Source organism: Pygocentrus nattereri, chromosome 17 (assembly GCF_015220715.1).
Source record: "Pygocentrus nattereri isolate fPygNat1 chromosome 17, fPygNat1.pri, whole genome shotgun sequence".
Lineage (NCBI taxonomy): Eukaryota > Metazoa > Chordata > Actinopteri > Characiformes > Serrasalmidae > Pygocentrus > Pygocentrus nattereri.
The window spans coordinates 18493500-18512779 of NC_051227.1; the positions used below are offsets into that span (position 1 = coordinate 18493500).

At 39.1% G+C, this 19280-nt stretch overlaps 1 protein-coding gene across 1 annotated transcript in view; it reads left to right on the plus strand.

The window, feature by feature from the left end:
• The window catches only part of nphs1 (NPHS1 adhesion molecule, nephrin), a 194062-nt gene that overhangs the window by 147363 nt on the left and 27419 nt on the right, over positions 1–19280 (plus strand). The window contains exons 18-22 of the mRNA XM_017722688.2: positions 7037–7158; positions 10783–10945; positions 11440–11596; positions 13504–13655; positions 17028–17139. Of these exons, the coding sequence (XP_017578177.2) occupies positions 7037–7158; positions 10783–10945; positions 11440–11596; positions 13504–13655; positions 17028–17139 (706 nt within the window). The remainder of the gene's footprint in view (positions 1–7036; positions 7159–10782; positions 10946–11439; positions 11597–13503; positions 13656–17027; positions 17140–19280) is intronic.

The window sequence follows — 19280 nt, forward strand, 5'->3', positions numbered from 1 at the left end:
ACTTTTACTCAGTAGCTAAGATACCGTCTTAAAGGGTTCTTTCAGTGATCATGGTTCTAAATAGAACTATTTTTTATACTAAACCCTTGAAGAACTATATTTTAAGTGTGTAATTATGAGAATGTAACTTGAACCTTTACTCAGTAGCTAAAATACTGTCTTAAACATGTTTCTAAAAGGGTTCTTTGAGTGCTCATGGTCCTATTAAGAACCATAAGCTCTATATAGAACCATTAACATTTTTGGTGCTATGTAGAATCATTTTCAAAAAGGTTCTTTACTGAACCACATACAACACATTCTCCAACAATCTAATAAGCCATTTCACCATTTGTAGGCATGGAATGGTTCTATGTAGAACTGACAGTTCCCCTGAAGAACCATCTCATTGTAGAGTGTAGCTACACATTTTTTAAGCTCATTATAATTATTATTATTTAACTCAGCAGCTAACTTGGCTAATTTGCCCCCCCTTAACCCATTATTTAGTTTTATTTAATAGCTTATAAGTTTTTATAAGGTGGCTAAACAGGCACATAATCTTTATTAATGTCATTACCTTGTCAAGCTAATCTGAATACAGTAAAGATTCTTTAAGTCATGTAACAGCTGTGAACTGCTTTTAAACTAATGTGTAAGTTTTGTACATTCTTAAAAAAGATGGTTCTTCAAGAGTTCTTTGGTAAAGAAAATAGTTCTATATAAACCATGAACACTCAAAGTGTTCACTTTGCATGATTATTGTTCATGGATGTTTGCTGAATTGTGAAAGTGTTCTTTAGATTGATGGAGAATCTGTTGGATATGGTTCTATGTAGTACCTTTTTGAAAAGGGTTCCATACAGCACCAAAAATGGTTCTTCTATTGTTATTAAATCAAGCTTGTACCTTTGGTGCTACCCGTTTCAATGCTATATAGAACACTTTTCAAAAAGGTTCCATTTAGAAACATCTAAAGCACATTCCCTATTCATTTGAAGAACCCTTTCATGATACAAAGAACACTTTAATAATGCAAAGATTACCATGTTTCTATATAGAACTATTTCCTTACTAAAGAACCTTGAAGAACTATGTTTTAAGTGTGTAGATATAAGAGTGAGGAACTGAAGTGTGCTCCTACGCATGCTATATCGCCAACAGTATTTGCTCCTCTGCCTTCACACACATATGAAATTGAGTGACATTCCATTCTTAATCCATAGGGTTTAATACAATGTCGGCCCACCCTTTGCCGCTACAACAGCTTCAACTCTTCTGGGAAGGCTTTCCACAAGGTTTAGGGCTGTGTTTATGGGAATTTTTCACTGTTCTTTCAGGAGCGCATTTGTGAGGTCAGACAGGTCTGAGGTCTGGCTCGCAGTCTCCACTCTAATTTATCCCAAAGGTGCTCTATCGGGTTGAGGTCAGGACTCTGTATAGGCCAGTTAAGTTCTTCCACACAAAACTCACTCATCCAGGTCTTTATGGACCTGCTTTGTGCACTGGTGTGCAGTCATGTTGGAACAGGAAGGGGTTGGGAGCATGAAATTGTCCAAAATCTCTTGGTGCTGAAGCATTAAGAGTTCCTTTCACTGGAACTAAGGGGCCTGAAAAATCCTGAAAAACAACCCCACACCATAATCCCCCCTCCACCAAACTTTACACTTGGCACAGTGCAGTGAGACAAGTACCGTTCTCCTGGCAACCACTAAACCCAGACTTATCCATTGGATTGGCAGACGGAGAAAAGTGATTCATCACTCCATAGAACACGTCTCCACTGCGTGTCCAGTGTCCAAAGTCCAGTGGCGGGACTTTACACCACTGCATTCTGTGCTTTGCATTGCGCTTGGTGATATAAGGCTTGGATGCAGCGGTGCGGCCATGGAAACTCATTCCAAGCTCACTTTAACAGAGTTTATAGAAAAATGTCTAATATTGAGCTTGATTGCTGTTTTAATTAATAATATGGCCATAAAAGTACAAGTGCAGTTAGCAGCTCAAGAAATGTCCATTAACCAGCTGTGAACTTCATGACTGTTTAGTTTTACAAGTTTTTATTATTATTATTATTATTATGATTATTATTATTATTTCTTTGTGTTTAATTGTACCTTCTTCCTTCTGTCATGTTATGAAAACAGAAATATGAGCAGTTATATGCCTTTCTTTTAATATTACATTTTTTTTCTATGAATGTGTTGCCATTATGATGACATTTACTTCTTCTTTTTTTATTTTTTTTTTTTAAGTTTCTGAACCTCAAGTGAGTATTCAGACTTTTCATTTGGTGATTTTATTTGCTGTTTCCATCAAAAATTGTTTTTTATTTCATATGTCAAAATAGGCACATCAGAGGAAAGCCAGCTACAGTTAAACTACATTTATACATTCTATTTAGAATCTGTATCAACAGGCTTGTGTTTGCACTTTTGAGTTTTGAGTTTGCACTTTAGGTTTGAGTATCAGTGAAGGTCTAAAATATAGACAACATATAAAGGATTTTTTTCATTCCACAACTTAAGACTGAATACACAACAATGCCTCCCAAACCATAATAAAATATCTCCTCTTTTGCTTATAAATGCAACTGTGATATAAATTCAAAGTTTAAACTCTGTATTTTCACAGAATTTCTCTGCTTGTGCTGAGAAACATATAGCATTGCATGCTTTGCTGTCCCTCGCTGTGAGTGAGAAATGATCCATATAAAATTACCTTAAATAAGAATTTGACTGCTTTTCAAACCTCCTGCAACTAATAACGGTGACCTCTAAGGGTTCAACTGTTGGAAAAAGACATCTATGACTGCACAGCAAACTTTGGGGAGCAACTTACTGGAAATAAGAAATCAATGCAGTGCATGGATGGCGGCACAGAGCAATAGACTTTGGTGAAAGCCTGTCCTTGGAGCTGACACAGAAATGGAAGAGCAGGCAGTAGCTGACTCTAAAGCTGAATGATCATTCTGCAACCTTCATTACCTCCACACTGTTATATTATCCTGCATAACGCTATAGAGTTTTTAGTGTCACCGCACAGAACAGGACAGAGCAACGCTGATCAATTTAGCTTAAATAAACAAATTCAACCTGAAACCATTTCTCCAAAATAGGCATAATGAAGCCAAGGGGCAAAAAAGAAGAAAGGGAACAAATAACAATAAATTGCAGCTTCAGTGCAAAAGAAGACGCAGAAAACATTGCACATAAAGGCAAATGCTGTTTGTTTTTAGTAAACAGTGAATCTTTACAAAGACTAGAAATGCCCAGCCCAGTACTAACCCTATGCAAAACATAGGGAGGGTGTAACATGGAGGGACATGACATTCAAAAAGGGTGATGTTAATGGTTTAATGACAATTTATTGTTCTAATCTAATGTTCTTCAACTTTATAGTCAATTTAAACCCCTAACATACACGTGTGCAGGTGACGTGTTTATCAGTATGTATCAAGCTAAGATGACTGTGGGTTACTGGGGGAAACCAGCCTACATCCACAACTCCAGGCCAGCACAAGTGCAGTCCCTCAACGGCAGAGAACACAAGCCTCTTGGTTCCATTCAAAAGTTTAAAAACGGGGCTTTTGAGTGGTACAACCGTCTAAGTGTGGGCCATATTATCAGGGGGTCATGAGTTCGATCCCTGGTGAAGCTACAGCCATCTGTAGCCAGGAGCTAGAGAGCACAGTTGGCCTTGCTCTCTCTGGGTGGGTAGGATGCCCCCCCTTCTCTCCCCATCACTTAACGCGATGCTAGTCAGCACAGGCGTCTGTTAGCTGACGTAACAGATCTGGAGGTTGGCACTTTCTTCCGAGCACGTTCAGCTGTCAGCAATGATGTTGCATTATGATGTGGCTGGTTTCACAGGTCTTGGAGGAAGTCTGTTCTAGTCTTCAGCCTCCTAGTGTTGAAAGTATAATTTGATAGGGGGAGTCCTAACCAGTGGGCAAAATTGAAGACAACTAAATTGGGGAGAAAATTGGGTAAAAATCCCAAAAAAAAGTTTAAAAGTGGGTAGCTGGGACAAATTCCCACACCAAACATAAGAGGAGGGTGGTCTGTCTTCGCATTCAAGTTCAACACCACCACACTTTCTGTCACAACTGACTCTCTCCCTTGTGATTCTCTACCTCTGGGGCTTTTATGCTTCCCCCACAGTACCAGGAGGCAGGATAGTGCCCCTCCCACCCCAGTAGTGGATATAGTGTGTAGTTGGCAATTTACTTATTAACAAAGTGCAATAATAACTGTCCCTTTTTGCACCGGAAGGGTGGCGCATCACAAGAGTACGGCTAGACCCCCTAAGTTCCCATTGCAGCATGGCCCTGAGCAGATGCACCAGAAACAAAAGTCATGCAAGTCATATGACTTCTCAATCCATACTGTGTGGATGCTATGGGTGGACAAAAAAAACAATATTGCAGTGTTTTAGGGTTAAGAGTAATATCAATACGCTGGTCCAAGTATCAATGTTTTTATTATGTAGTTACAAAAACTTTTATATGAGTTGTCATAGGCTTACTGTTAGACTAATAGATTATCAAAATGATTTCTGCTTTAATCAATACGATGGTGCTGCTGCAGATATGCTGTCAGTCATTACAAATAGTTGGATTGTGTAGTGGATAACACACATATCCAATTGAAAGGGAAAACGAGGATTCCAATATTTAGATAGTATATTTAGATAGAAGCAGTATTATTTTATACCAATAAGAGCTGCTGGATAAAACTCCTAATGTTGCATTCACCTGACATTCTTAATGTCTCTAGATAAATGTAGTGCTTAACTATACTAGATGAATTTAGTTGTTAACTATATAAATTTAAAGTCCATAAAAGGCCCATATCCTATGTTGCTTCTTTTAAGTTTTAAGTTTTTAAATTTTTTTTCATTGTCTACGTATAGCATTTGTGTGGTTTTGTACTCCCAAAGTGACCATAATTATATGTTACATGACCATTGTCCAGTCACTCTTTTCCACAAAATTTGTATTTTTTATTTATTTATTTATTTATTACTATTTTTTTATCAAACAAAAGCTGGACAAAAGCTAAGTGTTTGAGTAAAACAAATAGTCTAGCACTGTTTAGAGTATAAGACCAGTCAACTTGACATCTATGAATTTATTTCCAAAACAAAAATTTCAATTCTTCATATATATTCCAACAAACTCTCAATACATGTATATCTTCTTCAAGCCTTTTATAAAAACAACCCTTGTTCATACTCATGAATGTTCTTGAGAGAAATAATTTGAAGGATCTAAAATAGAAGATGTGTTTTGACCTCTGCATAATATAAATTAAATTGTTTTGTTACTCATTTTCATGTCTCCACTGGTATTTTCACATTGTTACTGTTAGTCCTATTTATATTTATAAGTAAAGTACCAACATTTCCTTCAGTTCCTCTTCAGAAATTCACATTTAGTTCCTAATTTGTTTTATTGGTTTCATTTAATTTTGTTGTGTTGATTCAACTCACATCTCTCACTTTAGAGCTTTTGTGTTTTTTCTTAAAGCAAAAAGATCTAAAAAGAACCAAACAAACTTTAGTTCCTACAACTATAGATGCTAGATGTACTAAGAGGTACCACGGTGGTTCTATGGGGAACTGGAAAGTCTCACTCCTTAAATTTGGTCTATCACAACGGCAGCCTGCCTGGGAAGGCTTGAAGGCAAAAATATCCTAAGCTCCGAAAGGGTAGCATTTTCCTGCACCAGCCCAGGCAGCAATGTAGCTGCAATGTAGCATTACTTAGGCCGCACACCTGAGAACCATCATAATGCGGCATAGTGCTGTGGCTGCAGCTGAATACCTCCAGTCCAGGCAACACCACAGCTGCAGTTCAGCATTATCCAAGCAGTCGGTCCAGGCAGCCACATAGCTGCAGCGTGGTGTCAATCAGGTCCCCGGTCTAGGCAGCCTTATAGCTGTGATGTAGTGTCAATCTGGTCCCCAGTCCAGGTAGCCTCATAGCTGTAAGGCAGCATGACTCAAGCAGCCAGTCCAGATCCATCATTGATACAATCTAGCATTACCCAAATGGCTAGCCCAAAAAGCGTCCGAGCCACACTTGGAAAATCACTCTCAGCCACTCTCTTGGTGGATATGATGGCAATCTAAAGTACCCAGCAAATTATAAACACAGCCGTAGTAAACTGTGACTGTTAGAGCTTGGCTTTCAGTTCAGGCCATAAATGAGAAAACTTATTCAAAAATTAAGATAATACCCACCTTTGTGATGCAGGTTTTCTAGTTATATGTTCATGCTAAGCCAGCACTTTTTTGTTTTTTGGCCATTTTATATTAAACACAGACATTTGAAGCTTGAAAAGACATTTCATATTTGTTTTTTGAAGCTTACAGTAGACATTAACATATATTTTACCTAGTATTTATCAATTTTACAGTGACTCTCAGTAAAGCACCCATTATTAGCAACTGCATGAAATCTGGTTAAACTCAGTCACAGTGTACAACTTCCAGAAGGCCTAGAAGATTTTACCCCCCAAAACACCACTTCAGGTCCCACCTTTTCTAAAGCAAACTCATGATTGGTAGAATCCACTGTTGTTTCATAACTCTGTTGGTAGATAATTATGTAAGGGCCTTTATTTAAGCTCCTGAATGCCTAACCAATGGGAGACCTTGCTTGACTGTACCTACTTAAATGTCACTGAGAAAACAATCCTGATTGGACAGTATCAAGTTGGGCTCTTCAAGATCATAACAGTTTTATTTCCAGCCAAATCTAAACAAAATAAGAGAAGTACTACAACAATAATAGTTTAAATTTAAGTTTGTTTTTAAAATGAGCCCAAAAATTACAAACTGTTAATTTTAGTCCCCAGAAATGATTAGGTTTTCACTGAAGACATTAAAGCCCTGAGAGTACTCACCGCATTGCAGTGAAGTTTTTGTGATCTATCAATGCTGCTAAATATAAAAATCGATATTGTTGCTGGTCTATGGATGAAATATCACCCAGCACTAACCCTCCTCCTCTGACAGTGAGTATGAATTTGAACCTGTGTTTGTTGTACAGATGCTCCGAGTGTGAAGATGAAGAAGGACCCGGTGTTCGTTAACGTTGGAGACACTGCAGATTTGATGTGTGAAGCTGATGCCAACCCCATCAACCCTGGCATGTTCTCCTGGAAGTGGATGGTGAGTGACTCCTTTTTTTGTTCTGCTCTTTTTCTCACATTAACAACATCTCTTTCAACTTTCCTCTCCTCCCCTTCCTTTCTCTGCACTCTCACTCTCACTGTCTATTTGTCTTCCTCCGACATCCCTCTCTTCCTCTTTGTCTCCTCTTCTCTTGGCTGTGTCGGTGGCACTCTTTAGCAGGGGGACGTGCCATATTTCACTGCTCTAACTATCTCACCTCTCTGCAACACCTCCGTTCCAAATGGAGAAAAATAGCTTTCATTAAAGCAGCTTTAGCAAAGGCCACATTTGTCAGTGTTAGCTGAGATTGTGCTGTTTTAGAGCTTTTTTTTTCCCTGTTCAAAGCGCACAACCATTGTCCTTCTGGCGGTTAGGCCACAATTCTAATATTGCAAGCCACTCTCCATGTTTGTATAAGAGGATGTGTTTAATATGTACAGTACTGCAAAAGTCAGAGGCCACCATTCATTCTTTTTCATTTCCAGTCAAATATCTGTTAAAACAAGGTTATTCATTTTTCAGAGGGTGTTTTTGAGGAGATTAGAAGATCATCCACCTGTGTAAGGAAGGAAAAAGTCAGAAAAAAATCGTTCAAAAAATCATCAAATGTACAGAGAAAATGAGACCACCAGATAAACAGTACTTAAAACTTTCATCTTTGGAAGAAAATCAAGCTCCACTTGTGTCAGATCTAAAACTATAATAGATGTTTCTGTCCAACCTTCCACTGTGAGGACAACTCAATGCTATGAGTCTTAAATAAACCATGGACTGACCACCCCAGAGTCCTGACCTCAACATCATCAGTGTATTGGGAATACAAGAATTGTGAGGAGCAGAAATTTAAACCAACTTGTAAGACTGAAATTTGGAGGTGTGGAAAAATATCCCTAAAAAAACTGAAAGTGAGTCTCCAGAAATGAGCAGATGTTAGAATAAAAGTAAAGAGTGTGACAAATATTGAAAAATATAAACTTTGCTATTATATGTAGTCGTGGGACTTTGTAATTATCTGTTAAATATGTGCTTTATTTCTTTTTTCCTGACTCTGCAATCCAAGCCTTTATTAAAAGCTACAGGATATGCAAACTTGAAAAATATGTTCAAAATGTTTCCTAAAATGTTAACATACTAGCTGTGGTGTCAGCACAGAGCACTTGATTCTGCTGTGAAAAGTGTGAAGTTCTCTTTTATAAATTAACCTGCAGAAAGGCTTATGTGTGAGAATCAGTCACCTTGAAGTGACACTCGCACATAAACATCCCACTCCTGACACAATATATCATAAACAGCACATAACGCATCATTTAACTAACAAACAACAACATAAACAACAATTCCCTCTTTGGAGAGCATGCGCCTCCCATGAGCCTCCTCACGTGGTCCTTCATCAGAGCTGGCCCTACAATATGGTTTAAAATATGCTATTTAGAAATGATCAAGGATTTTTTTCTAAACTGGTCTCATTTTCACAAAATGAGAGCCAGAAAAATGGTATCATTCTTTTGTACACGTTCCAAAAAGTTTTGTCTGTTCAACCTAAAAATAAATAACTCTTTAATGTCCTCACCAAGAAACAAGCAGTGGACTTTTATATTTTGTATTTTTTTATTTGTTTGAGGAAATAATAAAAACAATTGGTATTTTTTTGACCCCACAATTTTTAAAACATTCACGTCTACCAAACGGTCTAGATGACACTTATATAGCATATATAGTTACTTAAAATGTGCTCTACCAAATTGTGCTAGACAAGGACTGAATCACAAGATTACTGCAAGTGTTGGGCACTCAACTGCCCACAATAATTGTACATTAATGGGAGTTCACATGCATTTTCTGGACCAAAGTGGACCAAACCACTTTTTTCAGCTCTTCTAAGTGGTAGAAATGTGTTCTGCTCACTGTGCCTGTGCACTGGACAGCTTGCATTTTAGGTACCCTGTATGACTGTGTTTCATGCACAGGACACCAAACACCCCCAAAACAAAATAAAGACAAAACGGTCAGTGGTGAACATTATGACTTTTTTTTTTTAACCAATCAGATCAAAAGTGGGCCTGTGGTTGCTGCTGTAATGATTTACATTTCACTCACTGAATATCATTATTTGTAAAATTTCACAGATACAAATAATTCTGACCAATAAAAAACAGCTTTATTAAAACAATAGCTAACTAGCACAACCGAAAACACTTACAACACGATTGTTGTTTAGCAACAAGGAAATGATGCATCACCTCACAACAGGAAAATTGCATTAATTCATGAGGGCTAATGCAAAAATATGTGTGTGATTTCTCAGTGCTGAGACTTATAAGTCTCATAAGTCTCATATATATAGACTTATATAAAATATAAACCAATAAAAATAATTATTATATTTCAGGAATATATTATAAATGTTTGTTTCAGGTTGTGAGGCTGATAGGATTATGGTAGCTGAATTAGCATGCTATTGTGTGTGTTTCCACTACCAGAGGGCTACTCGTAGCTGTGGCCCTTTCATTGACATTCGTAGCTGAAAAGTATTTTTTTAATGTAAATATTAACTTTATCTGTGTCATAATAATAATCATATTGTGTGTTGCTAATGTTAGCCTACCAACTAAGTTACACACATTAGTAAGCAAGCAAACTTGATTTGACTTCATGTAGACTTTATATAATCGCTCTTCTCATGATGTTGCATTATTTTGGATAAGCTGTTGTTTTTGAGTGCAAAATGTGTTTTTTATTTTTTGATTTGATTTGACTGATTATATTGAATTAGAAGATAATATCAATATCACAAAAATATCAGATGCTAACCCAACAAAAGAGTTCAAATGAACCCTTTGCTAAGTCAAAGTAACCATATTTTGGGGTAATTCTAGTGACCCAGCCTGCTGAGTTGATGCTGGGTCAGATTGACTAAATGTATATTCTGTTAGATAGCGGCCAGTGCTGGGTAATGGGAATCACTCAAATTGGGTTTAATTTTAACTTGCCATTATTTTTGAGTGTGTAAGGACTTTGGTGGATGGCCAGTGAAACTACGATGCTCACTGACACTGCTTATGAATAGGTTCATTGGGACATGTTGTTATACCCAAAGCATAGGCTATATGTAGTTGCACAGAGAGTCAGTAATGAAAGTATCTATTTATTTATTCACCACTTTAAGCATACTGGCATATTATTATTAGTATTATTATTATTATTATTATTATTATTGTTGTTGTTGTTGTTTCTCTGATTAAACAAAACTATAATAAGCGCTTAGTAACCCAACTTGTGCTTTGAATGAGCTCACACAGTCATAGAGCAACAGGCCCAAAGTTTAGACTTAAGAATAGCTCAGCCAGTTTGCACTGAAGTTCCTGTAGTTACTGAATAATAAGCCTTAGTATGTAATAGGCCTGGGATGTAAGTGGTTAAGAGTTAGTGACCATGTGCAAAATCTCAATGTTGTCATGCTCAGTTTGATAGAGTTAAAGCAAATATAGAGTTTTTCCGAAGTCAAAAAAGTGGAAAATTCTTGGCTGTCCAAGTCAATCACCTGACCTGAGATCAGTAGTATTATTGTGCTGGGTGCTGGTGGTTATACTGTGTGTGTGTGTGTCTGTGTCTGTCTTGCAGGGTGATGGGGAGGTGGAGGAGCTGGGTGAAGAGAGTGAGGATGGTGCTACTGGCATGTTGACTCTGTATGAGGTGACCCGTGCTCAAGCAGGACCTTACCAGTGCACAGCAGATAATGACATAGCGCCCCCTGCCAGTGTGGTGGGACAACTTATCGTCCGCTGTGAGTTCGATCCTTAAAGAAACGTATTGTTCAAGAGCTGCTTCATTTACTTTAAAGCTACCAGTGAGGTAACTTCAACTTCAGCATGATTTCATAACAGCTCAGAATTTACATTAGTTTATTTACCTGCAATTTAACGTCTGGGTCAAATCCATAATACAGTCAAGTCCAATGTACATCCAGAAGTCTTTAGACAAAGGCCTTTTCTTCTGAAGTGAAGGATATTAGTTGTGACTTTTCTGCTCGTTGCTGCAGTAACAGCATCTAGTGTTCTGGGAAGGCTTTACACTAGATGCTAGAACTTTGCTGTAAGGATTTGATTGCATTCAACCACAAGGACATTCGTGAAATCAGGTGCTGATGTTGAATGATCAGTTCTGGGTCACTACGGCTCATCCCAAATGTAGTGGACAAGGCTGCATTACTCCAGAGAAGACATATAATGTTGTTTTGTCACTGAAACCTCCCCATCTTCTGGTTTCTGTGTGTTGCAGTTGCACCAGAGTTGCAAAAGGGGGCACAGTGGAAGAAGGTGGCCAGTAGAGGGGATGGTACCACTGATGTGGACATTCTGTGCCAGGCAGAAGGCGTTCCACGAGTCACCTTCAATTGGGCCAAGAATAGTTTACCACTGGACTTCAACAACCCCAGGTTTTCACATATACACATCATGTAGACTTGAAACGTCCAGGTAGAGGCAGGAGTGGACAGTCTTGACATTACATAACAGAACAGTTAAGGGAAATGTACAGTGAACACATTTAAAATGACTCTGTTTGTGTCCTACTATAAAACACTGAACACAATCATACATTAATGAACTGAAGGGATACATTTTATTTATTTATTTATTTGTCAAATAATATACACACGTACACTGACCAGCAATGTCAGCGAGTATACCTTTTGTCCATTCTATCAGCTTCAATAATCAGATATACACAGATATACACAGGCATAACATTATGACCACCTCCTTGTCCACTTCACTCGTTGAAGATTTTATCAGCTCCACTTACACGGACGTGGTGGTGATGTGTTAGTGTGTGTTATGCTGGTGCAAGTGGATCAGATACAGCAGTGCTGCTGGAGTTTTTAAACACTGTGTCCACTCACTGTCCACTCTATTAGACACTCCTACCTTGTCGGTCCACCTTGTAGATGTAAAGTCAGAGATTATAGCTCATCTGTTGCTGCACAGTTTGTGCTGGTCAGTGGTCACAGGACGCTGCCCACTGGAAGCTGTTGGCTGGATATTTTTGGTTGGTGAACTATTCTCAGTCCAGCAGTGACACGGAGGTGTTTAAAAATGTGTCTGATCCGCTCAGACCAGCACAACACATACTAACACACCACCACCACATCAGTGTTACTGCAGTGCACTGCCAATGATCCACCAACTGAATAGTACCTGCTCTGTGAGGGTCCATGGGGGTCCTGACCACTGAAGAACAGGGTAAAAGGGGGTAACAAAGTATCAGAGAAACAGATGGACTACAGTCTGTAACTGTAGAACTACAAAGTGCAGCTATACAGTAAGTGTAACACCCAGGACACGCTGGCGTGACTATATCGCCCAGCTGGCCTGGGAGTGCCTCGGAATCCCTCCCAGGGAGCTAGTGGAAGTGGCTGGGGAAAGGGAGGTCTGGGCTTCATTGCTCAGGATGCTGCCCCCGCGACCCGAACCCCGGAGAAGCGGAAGATGATGGATGGATATTTTGAGTTTGTAAAGACAAATGCAGACACTGCTTTTTTTTAACAGCCCGATATAAATTTTTTGTTATTTTCTGTAAATTATTAAAAATTATATACTTTTCTCTTGTTTTGATTTAGAAAACAGTAATGTTCCCAATGCATGGAAATTATGATGCATGGAAGTATTATAAAGATTTTGTTCTTAACTCATGTTTTTAAACACACTGCTATTATTTTACTACTGTGTATATGTATATATATATATATATATATATATATATATATATATATATATGCGTGTCTAAATCATCACACACTTTCCTCAAACTATGTAGAGCTGTTCAGGCATCCCTAATATAGTCATTTATATACTGTTATTTATAAACATGGACTAGTGGTAAGTAGTAGTGAAAAGTGAAAAGCACTGTTTTCGGGCACACTGCTCCACACAAGGATTAACAGCTATATGAATGTCAAAAAAGTTTTCATTCAAAGCTGTTCATTATTACATATTACAGTTTAGAAACGAAAGTCTCCATCTTTCATGTTCTCTCAAATTGCAGTCTTATCTCATCAGTTACATGTGTGAATCTGCCCTCTAAGAAGCACATCCTGCTGTTTCAGCATTTAAAAGAGTGTCACCTTAATGTGCTGATGTTGGTCAGTTGGTTGTTCGGGTAATTTAAGCTTATATGTATAATTTTATATTGGCACTATTTTAGATGAAAATGTCCATATGTGATGTAAGGGTCATTCTTCGTATGTGTTTGTGTTGGTGTTTGTGTTTGTGTGTGTGTGTGTGTGTGTGTGTATGTGTGTGTGTGTGTGTGTGTGTGTGTGTGTGTGTGTGTGTGTGTGTGTAGGTATATTGAGCGGACGGTCAGGGAGGGGGTCGTCCACACCAGTACCCTGACTGTAGTTAATGTGAGTGCAGCGCTGGACTACGCTGTTTTCACCTGTACGGCCCGCAACAGCCAGGGGGAGGACAGTCTGGACATACAACTACTTAGCACCAGTACAGACACACATCGACACACTGACACACACATTTGTTTTGCACAATGTGAAGAGCAGCTGGAATTTTTTAATTATGTCAAAAATGAATAAATGAAAAAAATAAATTCCTTTATTTTTAAACCTAACCCTCATCTTAACCTCCGTAACCAAATATATACAATAAATAACACAACAAACAAGACAACAACAACACCAAAACAACTACAATAATAATAATAATAATAATATTACTAATAATAATAATAATAATAATAATAATAATAATAATAATAATAATAATAATAAAGGAGCTTTTTTAAGAGGAGATCGTCAGAGTAGTTAAAATAATTTTGTTGCTTTTCTAGGTCACTCAAGCTCTCTCTCTCTCTCTCTCTCTCTCTCTCTCTCCCTCCTCCCTCTCCCTCTCTCTCTCCCTCCTCCCTCTCCCTCTCCACCCCTCCTTCTTCCCTTCATTTCCCTTCACTTCCCTCTCTGCCTCTCTCTTTCTGCTCTGTCTCCCTATCTCTCTCTGCTCTTTTTTCTCTTTTATTTTTCCTGCTCTGCTTTCACTCTTTCATTCTCTCCCTCTCTATCTCTTATGCTGTTTTTAACCTTTCTTTCTTTCTTTCTTTCTTTCTTTCTTTCTTTCTTTCTTTCTTTCTTTCTCCACCCTCCTTCTCCCCATTTCTTCTCTCTCCCTCTCTCTCTTCTTCTCTTCCCTTCCCTTCCCTCTCTCTCAGTCTGCTCTCTCTCTCTCCCTATTTCTCTCTCTCCCTGCTCTTTTTTCATCTTTGTGTTTCATTCTCTCTGCTGTTTTCTCTCCTTCTCTTTCCTTCTCATCCTCTCCCTCTCTATCTCTTACACACTGTTCTTTCTCTCTCTCTCTCTCTCTCCCTCTCTCTCTCTCTCTCTCCCTCTCTCTCTCTCTCTCTCTCTCTCTCCCTCTCTCTCTCTCTCTCTCTCCCTCTCTCTCTCTCTCTCTCTCTCTCCCTCTCCCTCTTCCTCTCTCTCTCTCTCTCTCTCTCTCTCTCTCTCTCCCCCCCATCAGTCCCATCTACCTATTCTCATTTCCTTTTCTCTATTAAATATGATCCTCTCCTCTTCCTTCCTCGCTCCCTTTCTCTGACTTTTTTTTGTTATTAGTGAGGCTTCCTCCCTGCAGCTCCATCCCTCCATCCCCCACCCTTCCCCCTCTGTCTTTCTTCCGGCAAGTTCTCTGGACTCAGGCGGAGACATTTAATGTTTACCATAAAAACCATGAAATACAATCCAATATTCGCAGAGCCCCCCTCCTCTATTTTTACTGCCGTGAATATTCATAATTAATCTGACGCAGTGATAATAAATCTTATATGCTTCTTATCATCAGAAGGCTGTGGGAGAAAAATAACCCAGATTTCGCTCTGTGCTTTTTTTCCTGTGTTTTTTAATGTGTACGAGCAGGCAAAGAAAAAAGGACTGACCCTTCTGCCCCTCCGTCCCGAGAGTGAGAGCAGATAATTGCTATTTACTCAACCAAGTGAAATGAATGGGGACATATTTTCATCTCTCTTTCTCTTAGTTTCTCACTCCTCCTTTACCTCAGTGACTCGCACACATGAAATGCGCACTTTTCCTCTCACTAAAATATGCAAACACATTCTCCAGCACTCCTTTATTAAGATAACAGTGATCTGAAATTTGGCTAGCAGCTGTGTTATGCAAATTATACAGTCAGTGGACACTTTATTAGAAACACCTGCACTCTTAGCAAAAAGTATAGTATTAAAAAAAAACGTTCTATGTTTTGCAAGAATAGCAGAACCTTTTATGATGCTATATAGTAAAATACAACAGGTTCTCCACTGTAGAAAAGAACCATGGAAAAGATCACTTATGCATTTAAGTGGGTATGGTTCTACATATAATCTTTGTTTTTGCTAAAGAACCCTAGAACCCTAATATGCCTTCTATGTACATTTTTCCTTTCTACTTTCCTCGTATCTTTTTGTTGTTTTTTCAGTTTTTGAAATAGTTTGAAAGTACCTATGGTTCTACATCCTCTGTGCAAATTTCATGATGAAAGGACCAACAGAAATGATCCAAAATAATTTGTAAATAATTCTGGTTCCATTGACTTGCATTAAAAGTAGACTAGGTTTTTTCCTTTTCCTGGAAAGTTACCATTTTGGAGATACAAGGCTTTGATCTGACAACAGCAATGTACAACTGCAGTTTTATAAATGAAGATGAATGAAAGATTCATTCCAAACAGATTTTATTCACCCATCTGAAAATGTAGTTAAACTAATTCATCAACACTGTAAATGTACACTATATACAACTGTCATCCTTCTGCTGCTACATTATTTATCATCCACTTTTACCCCATTGGTGATTGGTCAGTTTCTGACCATGGGACCACTGTTTACCATTTATTATTTAGGTGGTGGTCCATTCTTAACACAGTAGTGACCACCTGACATGGTGGTTTAAGTGGTGCTGTTTCAAGTGTGTGGGACACAGTGGTGTTATAGGGCTTTTTGAGAGTGGTCTGCCACCCAAAAATGTTCAGCCAAAAGTGGATCTGTGGTAGAATGACCATTGTTATGGCTAACACAGGCTGAGTTCTCCCAAATGCACAAAGGTGATTCTTAACACTCTACCAGTTATAATCTTAAGAATAAGATGCTTTTGGGAAACTGGGCCACAGAGTGTGCATGAGTAGATGGGCTACAGCCTCTAATGTATATAAAGTTCTGCCACCTGATCCAAGCTGAAAGAAGCCCAGTGAAATATTGGACTTGGCATGGGCGGGCTCTCTCTCTCTCTCTCTCTCTCTCTCTCTCTCTCTCTCTCTCTCTCTCTCTCTCTCTCTCTCATATATCCAGCAAAGCCTGTCTCACTGTTCACCAAGAAATAAATAAAAAGGAATTTTGTTAAAGAAGAACTCATTAAAAATTTCCAAAATGAGATGCCGCATTGTTAAAACTGTATGACTGTTATATCCTTTATATTATATAAAAAGCCCTTGTGATTGTACTTGTGAATTTTCAGCTATGATAGCAAGAGAACTGGCACATCATCATCTCAGTGATACATTTACTGTGCACACCGTTGTTCCCCAGCAGCCACTAGCAAGAAACAAATGACAGTGTCTAATTACTTTCTCACAGCAGTGAGGTCAGTGTTGGCTACAGCAAACTCTCGGATAAGTGAAAAGGCTTTATTTGGTTCATTTTCTGTCAGTCAGCTCAAGTGTTTAGTAACAAAGCAAAGCACTGTGACACTGTCTGTTCATACATGCGAATAAGTTTGGGTCCAGGTCTGAAGTTTAGCAGATTTAGGTTGAGCCTCAAAGCTGCACATAAAGGTTCAATTTCATGCCTGTGCGGACCTCTCTCTCTTTCAGGTTACCCAGACCCCCCTTCAGACCTGAAGCTGCTCAGTGTCTCTTCCAGTTCTGTCACTCTGGAGTGGATGCCAGGCTTTGATGGAGGCCTGATCCAGAACTTCCGTGTCAGGTGAGTCACAGACACTGACTTACTCTGTTTGCATTAGGAGGCTTCAAGTCTCTAAAGTCGCTGTAGTATTTCTCTTGTGGGTGTGCTTGAGGCTACTCTTGTCGTCGTGTCTGGGCATGTATAGTGCTGATTTTCTTGCTACTAAATATTCCACAGTCAACTGTCAGTGGTATTATAACAAAGTGGAAGCGATTGGGAACGACAGCAAAGTAAAATGATAGCATGGGGTCAGCGGATGCTGAGGCACATAGTGCACAGAGGTCACCAACTTTCTGCAGAGTCAATCGCTACAGACCTTCAAACTTCATGTGGCCTTCAGATTAGCTCAAGAACAGCATAGAGAGCTTCATGGAATGGGTTTCCATAGCCAAGCAGCTGCATCCAAGCCTTACATCACCAAGCACAATGCAAAGAGTCAAATGCAGTGGTGTAAAGTGCGCCACTGGACTCTGGAGCAGTGGAGACGTATTCTCTGGAGTGACGAATCACGCTTCTCCATCTATCAATCCGATGGACAAGTATAGGTTTGCCAGTTGCCAGGAGAACGGTACTTGTCTGACTGCATTGTGTCAGGTGTAAAGTTTGGCGGATGGGGGATTATGGTGTGGGGTTGTTTTTCGAGAGGTGGGCTTGGACCCTTTGATCCAGTGAAAGAAATTCTTAATGCTTCAGCAGACCAAGACATTTTCGACAAATTCATGCTCCCTACTTTGTGGGAACAGTTTGGGGACGACCCCTTCCTGTTCCAACATGACTGCACACCAGTGCACAAAGCAAGGTCCATAAAGACATGGATGAGCGAGTTTGGTGTGAATGAACTTGACTGGCCTGCACAGAGTCCTGACCTCAACTAGATAGAGCACCTTTGGGATGAATTAGAGTGGAGACTGCGAGCCAGGCCTTCTCGTCCAACATCAGTGTCTGACCCCACAAATGCGCTTCTGGAAGAATGATCAAAAATTCCCATAAACACACTCCTAAACCTTGTGGAAAGCCTTCTCAGAAGAGCTGAAGCTGTTGCAGCTGCAAAGGGGGGGCTGAAATCATATTAAACCCTATGGATTAAGAATGGGACCTAGGGGTCTCTGATTGGTCAAAGGATTTTGTTTGAGCCAGTTAGTTAGACTGTTACTTCACCACATCACAGTTTGTTTGCAAAGTATTTCATTGAATGATTACCATCCATGACTTTCATAAAAGTCTGCAATGTCTATTGCAAATGTTTATTACTATCTATAATTCACTGAGCCCTTCAGCAAGACTTCAAGGCAAAGCAATAACAAAACTTGCCAATAGATCCTGGCACATATTAATTGTGACCTGGCAGACAAGGCTAACTGCTGAAATAAAGACTGACTAAGCACAAGTTGAAAACAAGGCTGTAATCTGTAACATTTTTTGGTGATAGCCTAATAAGAAGCTGAATTGACAGTACCTCTCACAAAACAGTGGAATGACTTATTGGCTGGCATTTGACAATTTGAAAGAGCCCAATTTGAAATAATGCACACTTAAAAAAGATTATTCTTCAAGGTTCTATTGTAAAGCCAGTAGTGATATTCAGAAATATAACTATCTATATGTTAAGGGACTCTTATTAGTCGCAGTCACCTCTGCGTTTAACCCATCCGTGAAGTGAAACATCACATACACACATTAGTGAGCACATACACACTAGGGGGCAGTGAGCACACTTGCCCAGAGTGGTGGGCAGCCCTATCCACAGCACCCGGGGAGTAGTTGGTGGTTGGATGCCTTGCTCAAGGACACCTCAGTCATGTACTGTTGGCTCTGGGGATCAAACCAGCAACCTTCCGGTCACAGGGCCGGTTCCCTAACCTCCAGCCCATGAATAGTCACACTTATATGCATGATAAAATAGTTCAAGTTGATGGAGAATGTGTTGTATGTGGTTCTATATGAAACATTTTTTTTGAAAATGGGTTCTATATGGTACCAAAAGGGATCTACTACTGTTCTGGTGTCAAACTCATAAAAATTTTTTTTTAAAAGAATAATTTTTGGTGCTACAAAAAACATTTAAAAAAAGTTCTATATAGAACCATTTAACATTCTTCATTAATCTGAGTAGGCATTTCACATGCAAAGAACCATTTGAAGCATGAAATGATTCTATATAG